Source organism: Ambystoma mexicanum, chromosome 5p (assembly GCF_040938575.1).
Source record: "Ambystoma mexicanum isolate Mex_15411 chromosome 5p, UKY_AmexF1_1, whole genome shotgun sequence".
Classification (NCBI taxonomy): Eukaryota; Metazoa; Chordata; class Amphibia; order Caudata; family Ambystomatidae; genus Ambystoma; species Ambystoma mexicanum.
In genome coordinates, this window is record NC_090930.1 from 460,769,650 (window position 1) to 460,793,197 (window position 23,548).

At 40.0% G+C, this 23,548-nt stretch overlaps 1 protein-coding gene across 1 annotated transcript in view; it reads left to right on the forward strand.

Annotated features, from left to right (window-relative positions):
- Positions 1-23,548, forward strand: part of LOC138481019 (sodium- and chloride-dependent neutral and basic amino acid transporter B(0+)-like) — a 753,261-nt gene that overhangs the window by 101,295 nt on the left and 628,418 nt on the right. Inside the window, exon 2 of the mRNA XM_069612866.1 lies at positions 11,543-11,702. Coding sequence (XP_069468967.1) covers positions 11,543-11,702 — 160 coding nt within the window. The remainder of the gene's footprint in view (positions 1-11,542; positions 11,703-23,548) is intronic.

The following is a 23,548-nucleotide window of genomic DNA, read 5'->3' on the forward strand; positions in this document are numbered from 1 at the left end:
AGGCAAGCAGAAGCAGCAAAGCAGCAGGAGAACAGACCCTGTGAAATTGGAGCGACCCTGGAAGCAGAGCAGAAGGGACCAAGATGCAAAACAAGGGCTGTAATATGGCCAGTTACAGAGTGAAGGTCGCACAGACTTTTCAAAGGAAATCTCCTCACTAATGCACAAGATGAAGGCGGGCCCTCCTGTATTTTAATGACAGAGTTGGGAGGAGGCAAGCCATGGTGTGCCGATAGCCTTGGCTTCAAGGACACGCTGGAGGAATGGTATCGAGCACTACCGTTGAGTGAACTGTGAGACCAGTTGGTGTTATCGAGTGAAAGATACCAAAACATTTGATGAGTCTCTCAGGGCTTTGTGAAACCATGAGCGAATGTACATTGTAAGCAGAGCGATGAACGCAGAAGCTGCGCATGTCATGGGAACCGCACGGGAAACCTGCAACATTGGGAATGTGTTTAAGACTGACATGTGCTAAGGATGTTTGAGTGGTTCGGTAATAGAGTACTACCTTCTCAAAAGGCTCTGCACCCAGAGTGAAACTGTTAGATTGAATGTAAGATAATTGGAAAGACTGCAAATGCCAGAAGGCCTTAGGAGAGGCCAACCAAAGTAAAGAAAGTCAAAGTGGTCATACGAAGGTGCAAGCAAAATCCTCATACAATTGAAAGTCTTTGACAAGTGGGAAACAAAGTGAACAATTGTAAAGTAACGCATTGTGATGAAGTTGCAAAGGCAAGTGTTAACCCGACGGCGAGATGCCGAGAGAGAGAGAGGGGAGCGAATCCTGCATTGTGATAAAGGCAAGTGTGAACCCGACAGAGGGATGCCAAGAGAGAGAGAGGGGAGCAAATCCTGCTTTTTGATGAAGTTGTAAAGGCAATTGTGAACCCAACAGAGGGATACCAAGAGAGAGCTAAGGGGAGCGAATCCTGTATTGTGATTTGGAGGCTGTAATGAACCCGACGGAGGGATGCCAAGTGAAAGCCAGGGAAAGTGAATTCTTCATTTTGTTAAAGTGACTGAAAAGTGGTGTACAGATGAAGGAGAACATACCAAAGGGGATATCACAAGGAAACTGGGTAAGAGGGGAATCTTGCATGGTGAGAGCTTGGGAAAGTCTTGTGATACCATGCGAAAGACATTGATTCATGGGATACAGCCTTTTCTGAAGTAACTGCTTCCTGATGCCTAAAGACTCAAGGGGTGCTCACAGTCATACCAGTTGTCCGCCTTGTCCCATGATGTAACGAGGGGAAGGATGTACACTAGTACAGCAGTCCTGAACTATCAAAACCCTTTTGGACATTTCAGTTTGCAAGACACTCTTTTGATATGCATATCATTGTTCCACACAACTTTATTATGTAGATTAAGGATTTGGTAATAGGTTTTGTAGTATAGGCCATTTTGTTTTGACACAACACCACTAGGACAGCGTTTTCTTTATTTTGATGGTTGTAGCTTGCTCCCATCTTAGATTTAGGCTTAGAGTAAGTGTTTTTGTCACCCTTATATTGTTTAATAAACACCCTTGGGTTATACCCCTTGTGTCTGTCGTGCTTCTGAGTGATAACCATGCCTTCCTTACAACCACCACTTGACCATGGGAGGTAGAAAAGATAATAATGAACCTAAAGGGAACCTCTACTCAAATTGTCCACTGCCCAGGCTCCTGAATCAAAGAAAATAGATCCCTACTAGTCACCAATATAGCACACCTCTGTAATGCTTCATTTTCAACTGGCTCAGATCCCACAGAGCTAAAAGAAAAAGCAATAGTTATATAATTCCTAAAAAAGACTAATCTTTAACAACTATAGACCAAACACAAATCTACCATGCATAACAAATATAATGGAGAAGCTAGCATGCAACCAACTCACCCAATTGTCAGAAAAAACGTGCAACCTCATGCACAGCAATCTATCCAGTTTCAGACCCTACAGAAGCACTGAAACTGCACTTCTCTACAGATGAGAACACATCCTACACACACTAGATAACACTCCTACCTTCCTGATTCTTCTAGACTTCTCTTCAGCATTTGACACCACCAAACACCCCACACTCCTTAAACATCTGAAATTCAACCTAGAAATGCAAGACTGGGCACTAAAATGGTTTGAGTCGTTTCTTCAAAACCGCACCACCACAGTAAAAGTCAATGATGTCCTGTCAATCACTAGGGAAGTTACTGAAGGCGTGCCTCTGGGATCCACCTTATCCTTATGGGTCTTCAATGCTGAGTTGAAGCCCACATTACAGAACAAATCACACCCACATTTCAAGGATATGCAGACAACACAAAATGTACCTTCTCCATTTCACAAAACATCTAATCCAACACCTCCATCAGCTAATGCCTTTCAATTATACAATAATGGATGACCCAAAACAACTTATGCCTCAACCCCGGCATGACAGAGGTCATGGTCTGTGACACATTACACATTCATAGCCTTCCTTTTGTAGAGCCACTTGACCTAGGAATCTCTTTCCTTCACCTACATCAGAAGCACAGAACCTGGGAATCCCAATGGACACTGACCTATCCCTTAATCCACATAAAAAAGAACTCACCAAAAAACAAACTACCTCATCCACATCCTCATAAATATACGCCCCCCTTAGAACTTCACCAAAAGATCATCATTACCAATGTCTTAATGCTCTCCAAACTATAATACTGCAATTCTCCCTATATTGGTCTGTCATCAGACAACCTAAAATCACCCCACCTTATCCAAAATAAAACTGAAAGATGCATACTAAACCTAAAGCCTTATGACCAAATCACTTCATCTCTAAAAACACTCAACTAGTTACACATCAAAACTAAAATAGAACTCAAAATCCTAAACATTACCCACAGGACCATCCACTCTTTCTGCCCCTCATGCCTCCAATTATTCCTTAAGCTTGCCATCCCATTCAGATGCCCACAGTCATAAAATAAAACTATATTAACACCTATCAGATTTCTCTTCCATTGCCCCCACAAGAACCCACATTCAACACCTTCAAAAAGACTATCCAAAAACTAGTACACTGCGAACCTTCAATCACAAACCTAACACACCACCTGCTTCAACCGCCATAGATCAAAAAGTACCCATCAAGACACCCCTCCATTCTCGCCTCCTTCAATTTGGTTAAAAGTTTCCTCGCCACCCCTTCTCTCCCTCCATCCATCTTCCTTTGACCAAAATAGGACTTGCCTGATATGGATGTCCGGACCCCATAGTACTTTTACCTCTTCAGTAAACTGCACTTCCATTACAATCCTACCCTCTATTCATCACATCTCACCCTGCCCTCCTACTCAGTCCCCCAACTCTATGTCCCCATAAGAATTCTGGATTGTAATATTATGTGCCTTCAAAATATATGCTTACTAATCCTAATTGGTCTGTACATGCTTTTACATCCTGTCTGCAACCAGATGACTTTGGCACCTTGAACCACTTGTGCCATCTAGCGCCTGTATATAAGAAACAAATACATACACCATAAAATAAGTAAATAGTTCACTGCATTAACTTATTTCTTGTTTGCTTCTTTGCTCAGGATATTCAGGATGTAAACAATGACACCAATGCAGATCAGCACAACCAAAAAGGAAAATTGGTCCAACAAATTAAATTAAAACGTTGACCTTTATATAAACACCAAATACAAACAAAGAAACAAACTCAAACTCAATTTGATTATTCAAAACACTAACACTTTCACAACCCTTTAAAACAGATACATTTTATCATTATTCACAATTCCCTTATATCAACCACATAATACCTTGACTGCAAGGCCTGGCCCCAAGTTCACTTTTCCTATGTACTAGCCCATTAAAACCACATTCAGATTTACAAAATTAAAAATGTGTTTCTATTCTATCAAAGCAAGATACAAACTTAACTCTCTAATTGCCATCATTATTGCCCAAAGTGCTTCAGAACAAATGGCACCTGGTGAGTGTACACATTTTTGAAAAAATAATTGTCTCCTGAGAGTTAAATTAGAACATTCAATTATTAATTGAAATAAGGTCTCATTACCCTCTGTTTACATGACTACAGTATCTTTCAGATTTGCTCAAGTTTTGTCTTGGCCTCAGAACTTCCATCGTATGTAAAATATTAAAACAAAATCTTAAAATCCATGTTAGAGCCACCGGAGAAGGGCATTTCCTGACATACATCATTGGTGATCGAAGAGTCATAAGGGCCTCCTTATACACAGTGCAGGATTTTAAAGTGTCTAGTTCATCTCTAGTAAGTAAATTATCATATCCCCTCAACAGTTTGGAAACTAACTTTGGATTATGAAGCCAAGTGTTCCTACCAGGGCTCAATAAGGTTAGTAGCCTATCACAACTCTTGCTAAACTTAGTAACAGCACTATCAACCCATTCCACCATTGCCTCATTTAGCGGCTGGAACATGGAAGTTCTATTTCCCTCCACGATCTAAAAAGTGATAGCCTGTTCTTCCATACTGAGGATTGCCATGACCACAGTCCAAATTCGAGAAGTACCAAAGAAATCGATAGAGAATTGGGTAAATTCAAGACCGCTCTCAGAGAATTGGGTAAATTCAAGACCGCTCTCCATAGATTACCATCTAACACATATAACCATTTTAAATCACAATCTTCAAGGATCTCCAAACCATATGTGACACTCGGAATGACCTTAATTTTGGTAAAGTCAAGTAATGGCATAAGTGAGAACTTACAATGTTTACCCAAAAGTACATTCATCTGAGAAACAAATGCATTACATTTTTCCATGCACCTATTTTTAATTGCCAACATTTTCTGTTTATTGGCAATGCTAAACCCATACTATAACCTTCAATTTAGATGAGTTTATTTCTAGTTCATTCAGATTAGAAAAGTCCACAAAATTCTTTAGACTGGAGTCCCAAATGGGGATTTATCTGGTAAAATAATGTCAGCGTAAGCCAACCACGCTATTCAATGTTTTCACATTTTTGGAGGATTGATATCATGTTTATCCAAAACAACAGATAAGTCAGCTATGTAAAGCTTGAAGAGACAGGGAGCTAAGAGGCATCCCTGTCTCAAACCTGTATTTACCTTCATCGTTCTAGATAGATGTGACCTGAGTCATATTGTCTGAGTGAAGTAAAATCATTGCATTCAATAAACCCCTCGGAATTCCTCAGTCACTAAGTCCACCACAAACTATTGCTTTTTGCCTTATCAAAGTCCGATGTAATATCCAGGGTATCGGAATATAAGCCAGCTGCATCTTTTAATGAGGTTTTTTGATGACATAATTTGAATATCAAACGAGACTGTCCCATATGTATCCAAAACCTGGTCTATTGTATTGAATAACACATTCCTCCAGATATCTAAGAACTACAGCAGCTATAATCTTAATTGCTAAATCAAGCAATCTAATTAGATGATAGTAGGCAAGCAATGGTCACCCTTTTTGTAGATCACGACAATAGTGACTTTCTTCCAACTAGCGTGTAATTCCATCAAATCAACTATTTACTGAAAAAGAAAGTCTTACCAGAAAGCAGTCTTTCATTTGTAAACTGCTTTTGGTAAGCCACCTGGTCTACTTGCAGCAGAATTCTTCAATTTCCTTAAAACATCTTGGGTATCATCACTGTCAAATCCCAAAGACCATTCATCCTCCCCAACCCTGTACTCCTCAGCTTCTTCTTTATAGTACACCTTTTGAAAGTGTTCTAAACAGATGTCTTTGGATATAAATGACGCTTGCACAATATCTATTAAGGTGGCTCCAAGATCCCAGCTAGGCCCAGGATAATCTGAGTCAATCCAAACTCAATAACGGAGTAGACAGTGCATAGCAAAACCCAACTTTATTAACATCAAAACAAAGCCGGGACAGCATACAAACATTGAAATCTCATTGCTCTCGACATGCTTACCAAATACAGTTGCTTAAGTGCTACAAATGTGTCATCAATGATGTCATAACATTATATACGTTTACAAAACCTATGGGGAATGGCGATAGGTTACTGGGTTTGGCTAGATATAGATTACATACAGGTTAAACAGTTCATTGGGTTACAAGTATCTGATGACACTAACAGGGACCACCCCTATGTTGATAAAGGTTAAACTACATCCTCTTCACAGCAAGGGGTTGGTTGGCATACTACTTGATGGTCAGCATGTCTCTAAGGATTTTGATAGGTTGGCACATTGCTTACCAACCTTGAGGGATCATCAGGATCTGAGCAAGACATAGAGTAGGGGGAGAGAGGCATGGAACATTCTTCCTTCAATTAAAAGTTACCATCCCTCATTCTCAGGCCATGAGATCAGGCAATCCCTTTGTACTTGGCCTTGTGTGGTGCCTCATGTCTACGTGTGCATTTAGGGAGTACAGCAGGTGTCCTATCTGTGTTTGCTTCTACTAAATGGCCAATGATATCCAATTATGGGAAAAAATGCACTTGTGCCTGCACTTCTTTGTGCCAATTGCGATGAGTAACAAAATCACAAAAGCCGTTATTTTTGAAGAAGAACATTTTTTTTGTTTATTTATATTTGTCTCTTAGCCCTTCTTGGATGACACATGTTTTGGCGTATAGCCTGCGCCTTTTTCAAATCCGGGCTATTTATGTACATAGAAAAGGAAACAGAACAAAATGCAATAATAAATATAATTCATGTATAGCACCTTGCTTGGTTATTTGATACATTGTAAAAGTGGTGACTTCATTTGTGTTTTAAATCATATACCCACAATTTCCAAAATAATATTGACACCTACACATTACACCTCGTACATTTTACTATATGTGAATCAAACTAAACATCTATGTCTATGTTGTAGAACTGGGGAGGAGGGGTGGGGATTTGAGGTTCTCACATCCTTTGTACCTTGCTATGATCTTTAAGTTATTAGGAGATATAACTGTACATCATCCTCTATAGAGAGCGCCAACAAATAACATCTTTTTAGTTACTCAATGATACCGTGTTGTGCCATCTCTTACCCTTTCATATAGTGTTGCGGTTCCCCTACTGGCAGATAGCTTTCTTTTCTTATCAAGTAACTTGAAATTCATGGGTTCAATCCCACGTATGCAAAGAGTATACATATGACATTATCAGTATGTGTTTATTACTACTTTAAAACACACACAAATTCTAGACTACTGTTCCAATGCCTTTTATTTTGCAATTTTTAGTTTATTAATTTTACATTTTTTAAGAAGGGATCCATTTCATCCCAAACCCCTGTATTTATAATACATCTGTAATCATAAGACTTTGTTCTGTATGCTCACATGGTGTTAATTATAATTTAAATGCGGTGCTTCTAAGGCCAGTGAAAAGCTGCCTGCAGCTATTTCAGGAGAGCGTCGCCTCCCCATTGTTGACACCTGTGTCCGGTTTTTGCGTGCTTATACATTTACCCTTTAGCCGCCTTCTTGTTAATCCAAATACAAGCTTATCTACTTGGCACAATTTGAAACGTGCTCACAGCCTAGGGTGGGCTTCCCATCTACTTTTAGGGCTTACCTGCAAATTCTGATGCTCATGCCTCACGCGTCGGGTTCCATTTTGCCCGAGGTTCGCCAATTGTTATAAGAGATCTCTTTCCACTTAGTCCTTCTTCACTTTCCTCGCTCGCTCATTGGCGGCCATATTTTGGGATACCTGCCCATGTTTTTCTATGTGGCAGGTTAAAATTACCCCTTTCCTTCTTCTGACCCTTCGTGGCAAATGTATTTTTAAGTTTGGTGTGCTTACCGAAAATCTTACTTTTGATATAAATGGTGACTTATTGGATTACATTCTTTTATTCTTTCATGATTTTCACCCATGAATGTTCTATTTTATAAGTATACTTGTTATCCTGCCAATATCCTAATTCCGCGCGAACACTCACCGAGTGTGAAGGATTATGGTTATGGTAGTTGCCTTACTGAGCTTAACGTTTATTTCTTTTTGTTGTATTTCGATGTGTGTATTTATGCATATAATTCATTAGCTACGACCTCTAGATGAACCAGGACCTAGCCAAAAAATTATTATACATTCTGCCTCACTGTGAGAGCCATCTAAAAACTTTGTTCCGATTATTTATTTTGAAACTGTTTGTAAGAGTTAGGGTTTTTAAACAGTATTTGCAAACATCCTAGCAGATATACATCAGTAATGAGAAAGTTTACTTTTGTGAACATGAATGGAGATCATATTGTACAGTAATCATTTTACATATCTTTATCTTGGTAAATGTGCATTTCTGAAAACATTTAAACTTTCTGTTGTCAAAGAAAGTGGACCATTTCATTATCCGAGTTCAGCCCCTGTTCCACCATTTTGAAACAGCAAATGAGTCTGGCTTCTTCCTGCGCAACCGTAACTCTTGGTCACCTCCTCGTTTGCCCAGTTTTATTCTTTTCAGCCCCACGAATCTGATGTCTTTTTTGTTTTGTAATTGGTGATGGTTTTGCCAATGATGGGACAATGGGAGGTTCTTATCTTGGCTTCCAATAGCAGAAATGTGTTCCCTGATTCTAGTCCTTATCTCCCGAATGGTACTCCCGATATATATCAAATTGCACACACATATTATCGCATAAACTACATATTTAGATCTTCAGTTTATTTGCTCTTTTATCCGAGTTTTCACCCCATCTTGGTTTGTGAACAGATCTGTATTCGGTGCCACATAGTGGCACATTGTGCAACAGCCACATTTCCTGAAACCTGCCTGAGGTTGGTGAAGCCATGTCTGTGGTCTTGTTTCTTCTTTCTCTGGCAGCATTGATGGACTTAGCATCATTTTCAAGGTTTTTGCTCTTTTGTACACTATCGTCGGATAATCAAGAATATACTTGCATATGTGTGGATCTAGCTTCAATAGGTACCAATTATTTTTTAGAACTTAAATTCTTTGTTGTTTGCGCAATATGTGGTAATGAATTGAATCTTGTTGTCTGCTTCTACTTATTTGGTTCTTTGAGACAATGTTGATTGTCTGGTCATATTTCTAGCTTTTTTATGGGTGTTTGCAATTGATTTTCGAGGGTAGGGTACCCTCTGACTGTAAACCGGTCTGATAGTAATTGACATTCTTTCTCAAAATTCGATGTTATGTTATGCAATTTCGTTTTGCACGAATAAACCCTCCTTTAGGAATGTTCGGTTGGTGGTGGCAACTTGTTGCAAAAAGTGTGGAGTTCACCTCTGTTTCATTCCTGTATGTTTTTATGTATAGTTGGTTGTTGAATACATAGATGGTAGATCCAAGAAGTTTATTTCTGACCTACTACTTTGTCCAATAAACTCTAAACCAAATTGGTTCTCATTCACTTGATGTAATAGGGATTCTAATTCTTCTGATGTCCCATTCCAAATGCCTACGTTCTGTTTTTCTGATCCTCCCTCATTTCACTTTAACCTTGGTATTAGTTGCCAGCCACTGTCTGAGCTCTGCACGGATATGATATGATATGATATTATAGGTTATTTATGACACGCTTAATATCCATAGTTTTCTAAGCATGGACCCGGGGAGGAAACCTGTGTTGCTCTGTGTCGTCTTGCTTCCAAGACGAGCACATTGCCTCTGAGCTATCCCCCTGAGTCTAAGTATTTCTGTGGATTTTGCTTTTTGAGTTTTGCAGAGGCTTTGTTGCCTGTGCTTATTCAGAGACGTGCTCCGGCTACCATTTTTAATAAGATGGCTGCCCACTTTTCCTTCTGTGTTAACAAGCTATATTTGTGTGTGTGTCCTGTTGCATTCACATTATACATTGGCCATGTTAGTGTTCTTTATGTCTGTGGATGCTCTGTTAATTTTCTTTATGTGTAACTGCTTATATTGCCTATAGTATGTATTCTTTGTGTGGAGTGCATGTTTGCTTCATGTCCAATACATGTGCTTTTACTGTGACAATGTTAGTTTGAATGCTTTTGTCATCTTCAGCTCATATTCTCCCCAAGTCCTGCTTTGCCTGCGGGGGATAAGGGTGGAGCTGTTGTCTCAGTGGGTAACGTCTCTCACCTTTATGGTATTGGTGCGGAGGAGGGGCAGATGCTATGGATGATTTACATGTCTTTGGTGGCAGTTGTTTTATCATTACCTGACAATCCTGCAGTAGTTTGGTATACTTCTATGCCTTTAAACACTATTCATATTGGTTCTTAATCTTCTTAATTTCCAATAATGTGTCTACAATTGGTCTATCCACTGCCAGTATTTTACATGGATGAAACTGCCTTCTCATTACCCTTTAAATATGTTCATCATAACTTGCTAAAGGTCTGTCGTAAAAGGACGCCCACTCCGATTACCAGAGAGCCTTGGCACCTGGAGTTGTTCCTGTATTGCACCATAAAAGTGATGTGGAGAGGTACACCACAGTCTCTCCCTACAACTCCACTGATTCCAACGATTCTCCAAGGAAGCACAAAGAAATTCACTATTCATATGAGTGATTTTGGCCTTGAATGTTGCACTATGATATCTCCAAGTGTAGATATATCTTAACCTAAAATTCCATTTGTCAGCTCAAAGTCCCAAAAAAGTTTCACATGATCGCTCCTGCCTGAAGGGAATAAAAGCATCTTTTCAGTTTTAAAAAACAAGAAATCAGAAACAAATATAAAGTCAATGGTGGAAAGTGAAGAGCCACGACTCCCTGTTGGATTACTAGGACAATCCCCTTTAACATTCCCACTACAATACCTTAGAGCCCACTTCTTCATAACATTTGACCATACACACCGTCTAGATTTTAGCTTATTTGCAAATAAGGCAAAGTAATAGTGGCCATTGAGTCCACTATATTGGGTTCTGGGAAGAAAAAACTGAAGTCCCCACACAGATAATGAATGGTTCTCTCTCTTTAACACACCAATCACTTCTGACCGAGTCAAGTTCTTTTCCAATTTCCTCATCACCTTTCGGATTAGTGTACAGATTTATTAGCAACCAATTTCTCTCACCTTTCTCTGTGGATAGTTTTAAGGTTTTATCAATACTGAAGAAGAATTCGATTTTAACTCCACTAAAACAGACCCCACCTAGTTCCTAGTGACTATAAAAAGTCCTCCAAAAAGTCTACCTTTCGGCCCTTTTTTCAGCTTTTCCCCCAGCAACCCCTTCTCTCCCTCCATCCAATTTCCTTATACCATTATAGCACTTACCTAATATGGACTTTCAGACCCCATAGCACTTTTCAATCTTCAGTAATGGCACTTCCATTCCAATCCTACCCTCCTGTCATCGCTCCTCTCCCTGCCCCCCTGCTACATGCCTCACCTCTATGTCCCCATAACAATTCTGGAATGTGCTATCAAGTGCCTAGCAAATATTTGCTTACCAATCCTAATTATTTGTCAATGGTCTGTACATGCTTTTACATCCTGGCTGCGACCAGATGACTTTGGCACCTTGAAGCACTTGTGCCACCTGGGTCCTGTATGCAAGACATGAATAAATATAACATAAAATAAGTAAATAGTTCATTGCATTAATTTATTTCTTGCTTGCTTCTTTTACCAGACTATTCAGGATGAAAACAATGACACCACTGCGGGCCAGCATAACCCAGAAAGGGAAAATTGGTCCAACAAATCAGATTATCTACTGTCACTGATTGGCTATGCAGTGGGATTAGGAAATGTCTGGAGATTTCCTTACCTAGCTTATCAAAATGGAGGAGGTATGTAATTATGAACGTTCTTCATATGATACAATTTTCCAAATGTTCATAATTGACAGCCTCATATTATTTACAATTGTTTAATGTATTTATTAGATATTCCATATTTGCTCTGATTCTGAATGGTTGAAGAGTCTCTATGAATGCTGCAATTCCATATGATGTTCAGACACAGAAAACACAGCTTTCTTGATGTACATGTAAACATTGCTTCTGATTGCACTTCCTCTCTGCAAAGTCTGACTCAGGAGACTGGACACCCTCCTGTGCTCTAGCACCTTGAAGCATCTCTTGTGCTAGATGGATATAAATCAGGGTGAACTGGCAGACATTGGACTGATGTTTGCACACTCAGACACAAACTTGATTACACAGAGGTCTTATACCCTAATATTTGTCATCTATGATGTCATCCTACGTGGCAAACTATAAAACTTATTAGCAGGAGGGATTGGTTAGGGAAACATGTCCAGTTATAGAATACATAGGGGTTAGTACACCATTGAGTGTCTCTTATCTGTGAGGCACGCCTTGAACTACCTCTAAATATGTCTAATTCTGATTATAGTGAACACAATGGCAGCAGATTGGTCTATGCAGCATTGTATAGCAGGTTGCCCCCTAGACCCACTGATTGGTTCACATTCCTACCCAACCTTGGACTTTCGGCTCAGCTAGCAGCACGTAAGCATCTCTCATCAGTCCAGCCATGAGCCAACGTCTCCCATCTGTAGTTGACCTTGTAGCCTACTCTCTTTTCTGGGACATTCAAGGGAGTGTAAGCATATCACTATGTTCATCTGAGGCTTAATGAATAGCCCTTTTTTCGACTTCTGAGTCAACTGTGAAGAGACCACGAATGTGTCCATTTTGACCTCTTATTTACTGCTATTTGATTTAATTATACTGAGTGTCATTGCTCTTATTGGCCGCTAGAGACTTGCTCACTCTACCTTGTACAGATTGTATACACGTTTAATTGTCCAATACTTGCCTCTTGCAGATGTTTTCTTCTTCTTTAATCTAAGAGAAATATGTCTCGTCCAGTGTGGCCACGGCTGAGGCCATGGATAAAGGGCCCATTTAGGAAACCTATTGGAGCAATATGTAGAGTGGCCACGCCAAAGGCAATGGCTAGTGGGACTGGAGGAAAGCTATTGGGGCAACATGTAAAGGGGCGACGGCTGAAGGCCAGGGCCAATGGCCATGGGCAAAGGCCATGGCTAGTGATCGGCAAAAAAGGTAGTGTTTTGAAAGATACACTGCCCACTGGCCATGGATGAAAGAACCTGGCAAGTGGACCCAAAAGAAGACTTGAAGAGTGGCCAAGGCCTCCCACTGGGTCCAAAAGAAACACATTGGGGGAACATGTACAGTGGACACAGCCAAAGGCTGTAGCCACTGGTCATGGCTAGCGGCCTGTAAAAAACTATAGCAAAACAAAACCCTTGAAAATCACAGAAAAATCTAAGTTACGGTGCAATTAAGTTGTGCAAATTTAAATCACCAAAACCGTTGACATTTTGTGGATGTGGGAAGACATGACCAGCTTAACTTGGCATATTCATGTTGCCAAGCCCATGAGCACGTACATTATAAGACAAGGGATTCCCAATGACATACAAAATTGCATTATGGGGGACTTCCCACATCTAATGAATCTACTAAATATATTATATATAAATACTGAAGATATATAGAGTCTTCCCTAAGTACCTGTGAGAACCAGGAACCTGCGGTGATTACCGCTGTGTGGAGTTTGGTGTATGTTGGAGGATGCGCGTCATTACAACACTGGTAAATCCTTGGCATCTCGTTACATACTATTGCGGTATTGTTGTTAGGCATTTCATTTCACCTAATAAACAGCCTGACCTTGCCATCGCAGGGAGTTGACTTTAATTAGAGAAGTTGAGAAGTAACGGAGGAAAGTGATTTCGAAGTGGTGGGAGGAATGTTCCTTACAAAATTATCTGGGCTTTGGCCGTGTTCCTAGGGATCTATGGATAATGATACTTCCTTCTTTTGAGGACCAATACCCTGCCATGCTTGAAAAATTGGGTCTTGTCAGTAAAGAGTGTTCAGCGCATTTTCTGACAATGTTGGTCAAATAATCGAAATTAGATCGCGCTGGGGCCCATAACCATATTGAGGCAGTTAAAACAGATCTTATGTCTAAACAATCAACTGAAGATGGCACTAAACTCCGCTCCAAGATCGATGGCAACCTGATTACCTATGAAGATGAGATTAAACAGTGTAAACACAGGAAATGTATCCGTGATAAAACAGATTATGACACTGGCAGGGTTTACACATTTGCCAAGCGCTTTGATACACTTCACAACATGTCCAAGTCCAAGTAGGTGCCATTACAGTCTAAGGAGGTTGGCATCATATCCTCTGATCCGATGTTTCGAATTCTGAAAATGATTAGCCTTTTTTAGAGGAAATGCGGCTTCTGTGTCAAGATGTCAAATCGCAAAACAGAGGCAGGGGTCGCGCAAGAGGAAAAGGAAGCAAAGTGGCAGCTGGAAGAAAGCCTGCCGAGGTGAAAGTGGGAAACAACCTAAATCAAGACTCCCAAGGGAGGTTGACTTGCTTTGGGGCTCAAGCATTTGTCTGCTTTTCAACTCGATCTCTTTAATGCACTGCAATGTTAAACCCATGGACTTACTTTGTTCCAACATGTCCACCTGCTTTACACACTTTGGCTGTCTCACTCGCCTTGGTTGCCAACATGGAAAAAGGACTTTGTAAACAATAACTCTGCCATTCTCACCATGAAACTCGTGTGTGATCATGCGTTCTACGTGCACGAAACGCGTTGCTCAGAACGTTGTCCCGTGTATCCTGTTTTTGCTGTTTTTACATATTAAACGTTCCAAGCATTTTGACCTTGGATTTGCTTACTTCACTGGCTTTCTTCGACCCTGGAGTGCGGTCCTCATGCCTCATGCCTTCGGCAGCGTTTGTTTCTGATACATATATATTCAGTAAAAACACTTTACTAAGTTGCGCTACTAAAAACCTATGAAAGTCAGTAAAAAAAGTGTTAAAGGGTCGTTATGGTTCTAAGTAAAAGCGTAAAACCCCTGAAATTTGCTAGTTAAGGTAAGCTAAGCAACCATAACTCGCGCCACCACCATACATTGCTAAGATTAACACCCAGGGCATCAAAGATGACATCACTAATGACATCACACGTGCATGTACTTTTCATGAAAAGTCTGCACAAGCGATTCATATTATAATGTTGACAAAAAAGTGTTCTATTATGAAGATCTTTACAGTATAATAAGCTACTCATCGATAAGCATTGTGTCCAGCATACATGATGGAGGTGCAATATTCATAATCTTCCCATGTTGAATAGTGAAATGATAAATGCTTTCTTATTGGAATTTTGTGTACTGTGCAACATGTAATAAGTAGCTAACGAAACCCACTCCCTATATAATTTCATTATTACATGCAAAACACACACAACAACACATACAAATATGAGTATATACAGGGAAAGTGAAGTATGCAAAAAAGCAACAGTAGAACCAGAAAGTGTTCATAACCTACCTGATTATCTTTATGCACAGAAATGATTGTTCTTCTTCAAACCTACTACTTCCCTAAGTATAACTATCACATGACGTGACTGCACCCTAAAGAAAGTAATGTGAATACAAATATGAGCATATCCAGAGAAAGTACAGTAATAAAAAAACAGCAGGACAATAAGAAAGGGTTGATAACCTTACTGATTGTCTTCACACACAGAAAGCATTGCTATCTTTTAAGTGTGTACTTTTCCTATATGTTTCATAAGCTGTGAGTGGACCATAAGTGAATTATTGTAAGAACATATTTGAAGTATAAGACTACAAATGTAGTACTGATCTGTTCAAGTGTGTATTCTCCCTATTTATGTTTCATATGCTGTGAGTGAACCCCAAATGAATTACTGTAAGAACATATTTGAAGTATAAGTCTAAAAATATAGTACTTATTGATTTTTTTGGTCCCAAGTATTACTGGCTAAGATATATCACTAATGAAAAAAGAAGGAGCCAGACATGTGATGTCATCAGGGATGTCATCAATGACATTTGTGATGTCATCGTTGATGTGCTGGGTGTTAGTCTTAGCAATGCACGATGGTGGCGCGAGTTATGGTTGCTTAGTTTACCACAACCAGGGAATTTCAGGGGTTTTTCGGTTTTACTTCGTGCCATAACGTCCCTTTAACAAAGATTTTTTACTGAATTTCATAGGTTTTTAATAGCGCAACTTAACCATAACGTCCCTTTAACAACGTTTTTTTTACTGAATTTCATAGGTTTTTAATAGCGCAACTTAACCATAACCTCCCTTTATCAAAGATTGTTTTTACTGAATATACAGGTACATAGTGTGCATTTGATAGATATTTACTAGGATTCCCTTACTCTATATACATGTAACATAGAATATACTGAACACCTTGCTAGTGATTTTGATGTCTGTGGACTGTGCGTATGTCCGCGGATGGACGCGGTCAACATCAATACTACCCAAAAAGTCAGGGGGTATCTTAGATTGTTCTATCATGCCATATAAACACTGAACAAGTTCAAATAGCAACACATAAACACATTATATGTAATAATAAATAAGAAGTGAAACCTATGTATGTAACACATCAAACGTCCATTTAAATAGCACATGTACTAAAATGAAATATACCAAAACAAAAAAGATGTGCCTCCAACATAATTACCTCACAGAAACTGCACAGCAAGAAGCAACAGCAGACCTACACAACAGTAACAACAAAACGTATCAGAAAATAGTAAGTAAACTTCATTTTTCCCATCCATCCTCTCCAAACGCCTAATTCCCCTGTAATTGTTTCAGTTTCTGCTTCCCCTTCTCTTTCGTAAATTTTATATTTGTATATAATAAAAAAAAATATTATGTGTTTTAATTTAGTCCTTTGTGTCTTATTTTTATTAAAAAGGCAGTTGGGGTGTCCGCGGACAGCGCGGGTGTCTGGAATGTCCGCAATTAACCAAAATGGGGATGTCCTAAGGACACTATACCTCTCCATGCTGTCCGCAAGAAAGATGGAACTGTTCTTAGAACACACTCGGTGTCTGGAATGTCCAAAATTAACCAAAATGGAGGTGTTCTAAGGACACTATACCTGTCCGTACTGTCCGCAATCAAGATGGAACTGTTCTTAGAACACACTCCTTGTCCGGAATGTCCACAATTACCCAAAACGGAGGTGTCCTAAGGACACTACACCTGTCCGTACTGTCCGCAAGCAAGATGGAACTGTTCTTAGAACACATTCAGTGTCTGGAATGTCCGCAATTAACCAAAATGGGGGTGTCCTAAAGACACTATACCTGTCCGTACTGTCCGCAAGCAAGATGGAATTGTTCTTAGAACACATTTGGTGTCTGGAATATCCGCAATTAACCAAAATGGAAGTGTCCTAAGGACACTATACCTGTCCATACTGTCCATAGAACATCTACGGACATGCGCACCACACCCATAGGTCCTACGAACATCGCGCCTGTCCGTAACTGTCCGTCTCACGTGTGTCACACTTTTAATTAGTTTGAGGACCGGAACACGGTGCATAGAACACACACGCACATGAGCAGGGCTGTTCCTGTACATTTGGTGTCCTGTGGACACCCGTCCCATTTGCAGACGTGTTTGCGACGTCATCATCAGCAGAAACCTTAGTTCCTATGGTAGTCAAATTACTCAATGCCCTACCGGATACTAATGATCCTAACACACTGATTACCACCTATAATGAGACTATGACCAAAGCCATTGACGCTATTGCCCCGCTAAAATTGCGTAAAAGTAAACGCAAAGCCCATCTTAACTCGTGATTTACTCCAGAACTAAAAATACTCCGCACTGAAAAAGGAATCACGCTGGAAATCTTCCCCCAAACCTGAAAATAAAACAAACTTTCCAACATCACTGCCACATACAAAAATAAGATAATCCAGACTAAAAAAGATACCTACAATGCCAGAATAGCCCAAGTCAGCTCCAGCACTAAAGAATTATTCAACATCCTAAGAGAACTAGAGAACCCCAACCCCCTGCCAGATACATGCACCAAGGATAAATCCTGGTGCACTAGTATACACAATGCCCTATCCAACAAAATTAAAGGACTTCAGACCAAAATAGCTGATTAAAGGTCTCTACTTACAGTCAACACTCCAGCACCACCCTCTACCTCACACATTAATTCATGCTTCGTGTTTAAAAAGTTACCATACCCGAAGTTCAAAAAATCATTGCTTCGCTTAAACCATCTAATTGTAAGGGCGATAGCTGTCCAGCTCAGATTATAAAAGAAGCAGCCAGAGACCTAGCCCCATTCAATACTGAACTCATAAACTCCTCCTTCTCCAGCAACTCCGTCCCAAGTAACCTCAAACAGTCCTGGGTTTTACCACTACTAAAGAAACAGACCCTCTACCTGGCTATACCCACTAACTATAGACCAATTATGACAGTCCCCTTTTTATAGAAAATTTTTGATAGAATTGCCTACCTGCAAATACAAGACTATCTTGAAACTCACAAACTACTTGGAATCCATCAATCTGGCTTCAGACCTAAGCATGGCACAGAAACTGCCCTTGTTGACCTCAAAAGCAAGATCGATAAACTGAAAGATAAAGGAAAGATGGCCATCCTACTCCTACTAGACCTCTGAGCAGCTTTTGATCTGGTGGACCACACTATACTTTGTGACCACCTATCATTTTTCCAACTCTGCAGTCTCCTGCATCCAATCTTTCCCCGCAAACAGAACAATTTGTGTGTTCTCAACTTCGGCAGCTGCTGATCCCATCCCCATCACATGCGGAGTCCCTCAAGGATCCTGCATCTCTCCCACTTTGTACAACATTTTTACAAAGCCACTATTTGACAACCTGGACCGTCTGGGTGTCACCTACACAAATTATGTGGATGACACCCAGATACTCCTACCCTTATAAGGAATTTATGATATAGATGTCGCTCGGATCAATGAAGTCTACATCATCATTCAGGCATGGAGGGCCACACATGGCCTCTGCCTGAATGACGATAAGACAGAGTTACTCCTAGTTGGCTCACCTAACAACCTTCTCAAGCTAAGTCCTCTTTACACAAGCATCCTCATCGATGGGAATAGTATACCCGTAGCCAAACATGTAAAAACATTAGGTTTTTACCTCAATGCCCAGTCTAACTTAACCAAACAGGTAAACATGACCTCATCTGCCACTGCTTACACCGGCAAGCTGATCAGAGCCTGCAGACCTTTACTATCACACATCAGTTCCCTTACATTGGCGAGAGCGCTCATACAATCTAAACTGCATTACTGTAACAGTCTCTACCTAGGTGCCAATAAAGCCATCTTAAATAAATTACAGATCATGCAAAACAATGCGCTTAGAGCAGCGTTAAATATCTCTAAAAGAGAGCATATATCAGAAACCAGAAAGCAACACAAGTGGCTCTCTATACATGATAAAATTGATCTAAAAACTATCTGCCTCACTCACAAACGCTTAACTATCAAGCCCCTCCCTATCTCACAGACAAGTTCACTTGGAAAGTATCAAATAGAATCACTAGATCATCCAACACACCTTGTCTGGCGGTGCCCAGATATAACTTAAAAAGAGCTGGTGGCACTAGCTTCCCGGTACCAGCCGCCCAGCTATGGAACACTCTTCCTCAGAATATTCAGTCTATTCAAGCATTTAACAAATTCAGAAGCCATGTAATCACATGGATACTCAACAAAACATAAACGCCACAGCTATTAGATATCACTGACCCTAGGTTGGGACTGCATAATCTGTACGTCGCCTTGTACTATTGTTATAACCCAATGTTTGACTGTATAATATGTATAATATGTATATATCTCCCATTGTAATCTTACCGTGACTGTTTAAATTGCATCTCTCATGTATATAACTGTCTATACTATGCCATATAACCATTAATGTCTTACCAGCGCCCAATTACTTTCGGGTCAGGTGCGCGATATAAATAAAATAAACAATCAAACAAATCATGTGACCGCACCCACGCTGACCGTGTGTCCTGATTTGCAGACACTGTCCGGGTCCCCGAATATTTTAAAAGTACTTTTTTGGACAATCCAAAGTATTCTAGAGTAGAAATTCACCATTGCACATGTCCTAGACAATGTCCATGACGTTCTACATACTTTTTGGAACTTTGTGAGCCTTTTTGGGGTGTTTGGTCTGTCCGCAGACAGCATGGCTGTTAGCGGAGCACGCACCAGCGCCCCTATAAAAGGCCACATCCCAGAGCTCATCCTCATTCTGTCTTTCTGATACTGCAGATTGACTTGCTTTTTCGGCTTTTGCTGCTCTTGCTGCTCTTGCTGCTTTTCCATCATATAACCTGATGGCATCCATGGTTGAACAGGCTAGAAGTAGAGTAGGAGGATGAATAGGATGAAGAGGATGAGGTAGTGGAAGTCCCTACTACCAGCACTCGCCGTGAGTCTTGGGTGTGGCGGTTGTTTACCACTGTTGGTGGAGTGCCAAAGCATATGCGAATAAGGTCACCTACAATCAGTGCCACATGTTGCTGAGTTGTGGGAGGCCTGGTTCGTACAGCTTTGGTATGACATCAATGAAGCAACACCTAAGGCCGTTCCACGGTGGGGCTATTCGCAAGGTTTTACCTTGTGATAAACGTAGTAGGTTGAGTTCCTCTACAACATCCGTTTCCGCTCCTGTCACCACAAGAGAGACTCCTGTGGGCAGTGCATCCCTCCAGCTGCCTCACAAGCCATTCATGATGCTGTTGACCCTTACCTTTCGAGGGTCACAATATTGTGTATGTACTGCAGCACAGTACTCTGCAGGGGGGAGAATCTTCGGAGTGCTTTTGAGAATGCAGTCATGGAGAAGGAGAAAGTCTGCCCACGACCTGAATAAAGCCCACCCTACATCTTCCTCTCTCCACCTGCCCTTTCTTATCCCTGTGGTTGGTGTCCTTTCATTAACCTCCTTTCCCCTCATTTCCTTGTGTGTCATGTTTAAAAAACCCAAATAAATATAAAACAACAAAAAACAAAAAAAAGGATCTTTTCAGAGCTGCCTTTCACAGTTTAAAAATAGAAATGACAAATCAATAGTGCTGTGCCCTGCTAATTCTTTTAGAAGTCCGTGGCCAGTTTGCGGACATTTATTTTTTTGGGGCGGTGCCTATCATAACCATTTCGCTTTTCTATGGGAGGAAGTGGTGGCTCTGAAAAGTGCCTTTTGGTGGGTTTTTTTGTGTTTGAAAAAACTTCAAATGGTCAACACCTACTGCAAAATGGATTGCAGTAATTCCAAAAAAGTCACAACGCATTTTGTACATTTCTCAGAAAAATCTGATTGCCAGCATAAGTAAGATGGACTCCATCTCTGGGAAAATGTATGAGCTACGAAACATAATATTTTCATTGTGAAAATTCAAAATGTAACTTCTACGAAATATGGATACCTGTCCAGTGCGCAAATACACAGGACTACAAGGGCATTCATTAGCCTGCATTTCAGGACCTAATTGCAAAAGCACTTTCCATCATATCAAAATGATATCAACACATCATTCAACTATAAGAAATCTAGTCCATAAACTGTACTATGCTAGAAGTCCATCTTTAGCATTAGGTAATTTAAATAACAATATTCCACATGGTACAGCCAAAGACCTACTCGAAGAAATAGAGCATATCCAGAGAAAATATTTTGGAAGTGAAAGACACTTACAAAATGCAATAGCTTTACAACAGAATAGGAACAATTCTATAAATGGCAACCTTCTACTACACACATACAAAAAAGAAATACTAACATTTAAAAGTACATCTGCTGAAGTACCAAACCATGTGTGTGTATTTTGCCGCTGAACATTTTATAAAAGTAGCACAAAAACCGTAGCAATAATATACAAAATAGAAGACAACAAAGACTGCAAATGGTTTGAAATAGCTCGCTACCTTATAGCAGAAAACAAATATGAAATAAATGACCCCTTAATACTTTTCAGTTACTGCACTGCAAAACTTGACAACAACCAAACTCCTTCACGTGCTATCACAAATAACTTATTCCCACTACAGAAAACCTTGCAACAACTCAATTTCGATGAGAGCATCATAATTCAAACAGTGCATCCATTGCAAGCCATAATACGCCTTCAACCAAAAACTGCAAAATTACCTGCCTCAGAATTAGTGAAAGGAATTTGTGGCATTTGTGGCAAAGTAGTTTATTTACCATTAGATCTGAAAGAAAATGTACACACTCTAGGAGTGCAATAGAGCAATCTTTAATTGTCTTAGTAAATGGAGTACCTAAAAAAGACAAAAAAATTGGCAACAGCTCGTAGAATTACATAAAGTTAGACAAGCCTTGCAATATCTAAAAGACAATAATGAACACTACACAGAAATTAATATTGAAGAAAATCTGAGGGAAACCACTGAAATAATTCAAGAGTCACCAGAAACTGGTCAATTTGTACTTCTAGATCCCGCTAAAGTATCCAATATTTTAGACCATTATTCAATGCATCCTTTACACTCTAAAGACACCATAGATGATGCACTAGAAACATACCAAATGCGACAAACCAAAGGATCACCAATCAGCATATGGGAAAAAAGTATAGAAGCACATGCTTTTCCTCTACTCTTTCCTACTGGGAAAGGAGGAAGGTACGATGATAGACCCGGTCAGATAACAGCATCAGAATACCGCTTGTTACAAATGTATTCTGAAGATTCCAGATTAAGACAAAATCTGGAATACATATTCCACCTACTCTTTGAAAGTGAACTAGCAACTCTATGCTACGGAGTTGCACACACATTGAACTCAGGTACCCATTTTCAAAATATGTCAGCTACGCAATTACTACAAAAAGTGCAAGAAAAAGATGAGGTTTTACAATCAAGCATTACAAATCTGTTAGCAAACATGTGTGATACTAAAGAGTACTGGTTCTGACGTCAGAGAGATGTTCGTTGTATGATAAGAAACCTTGGCCCACCCACATGGTTTGTTACATTAAGTTGTGCAGAATATGCATGGGAAGATTTACATGCTTTCCTACGCATATCAAACAAAACCAAAACAAACATAGATATACTAACATCTGGAGAACATTGCTCTCTAGATCCTGTATATGTTTCAAGATATTTCCATCATCGCTTCATTGCTATGCTACACTTTATTTGCAATAAAACTGTTCCTCCCCTCGGAGAAGGGGAACACTTCTTTTGGAGAAAAGAATACCAAGCCAAAGGAGCACCACATATCCACATGCTTTTTTGGATTAAAGATGCTCCTAAATTTGGTCAAGACAGTGATGCCACTGTTTTACAGTTTATCGAAAAATATGTCACTTGTGAAATTCCTTCCGAAGCAACAAATAGTGATCTTCATGCACAAATTTTACAATTTCAAAGACACAAATGTGGGAAATATTGTCGTTGCAAATACAAAAACAAAGGGGAAATACTACACCAAATGCTGTTTTGGTTTCCCTAGACCAGTTACAGAAACAGGTGAAGTGAACAACTTCATGTCTTCAGTTAGACATAGGGCCTCATTACGAGGTGGGCGGAATGGGTTTAACAGCGCTGGTAATGGTGCTGGTGCTGGTAAACTCATTCCTCTCTATTACGAGGTTCCCTTGCGGGACCCGCTCAGAACGTCTGGTCAGACCAGACATCCTTTGCGGGTCCCGCAAGGGGACCAGGGAGCTAATAACGAACCTGGTATTAACGGGCC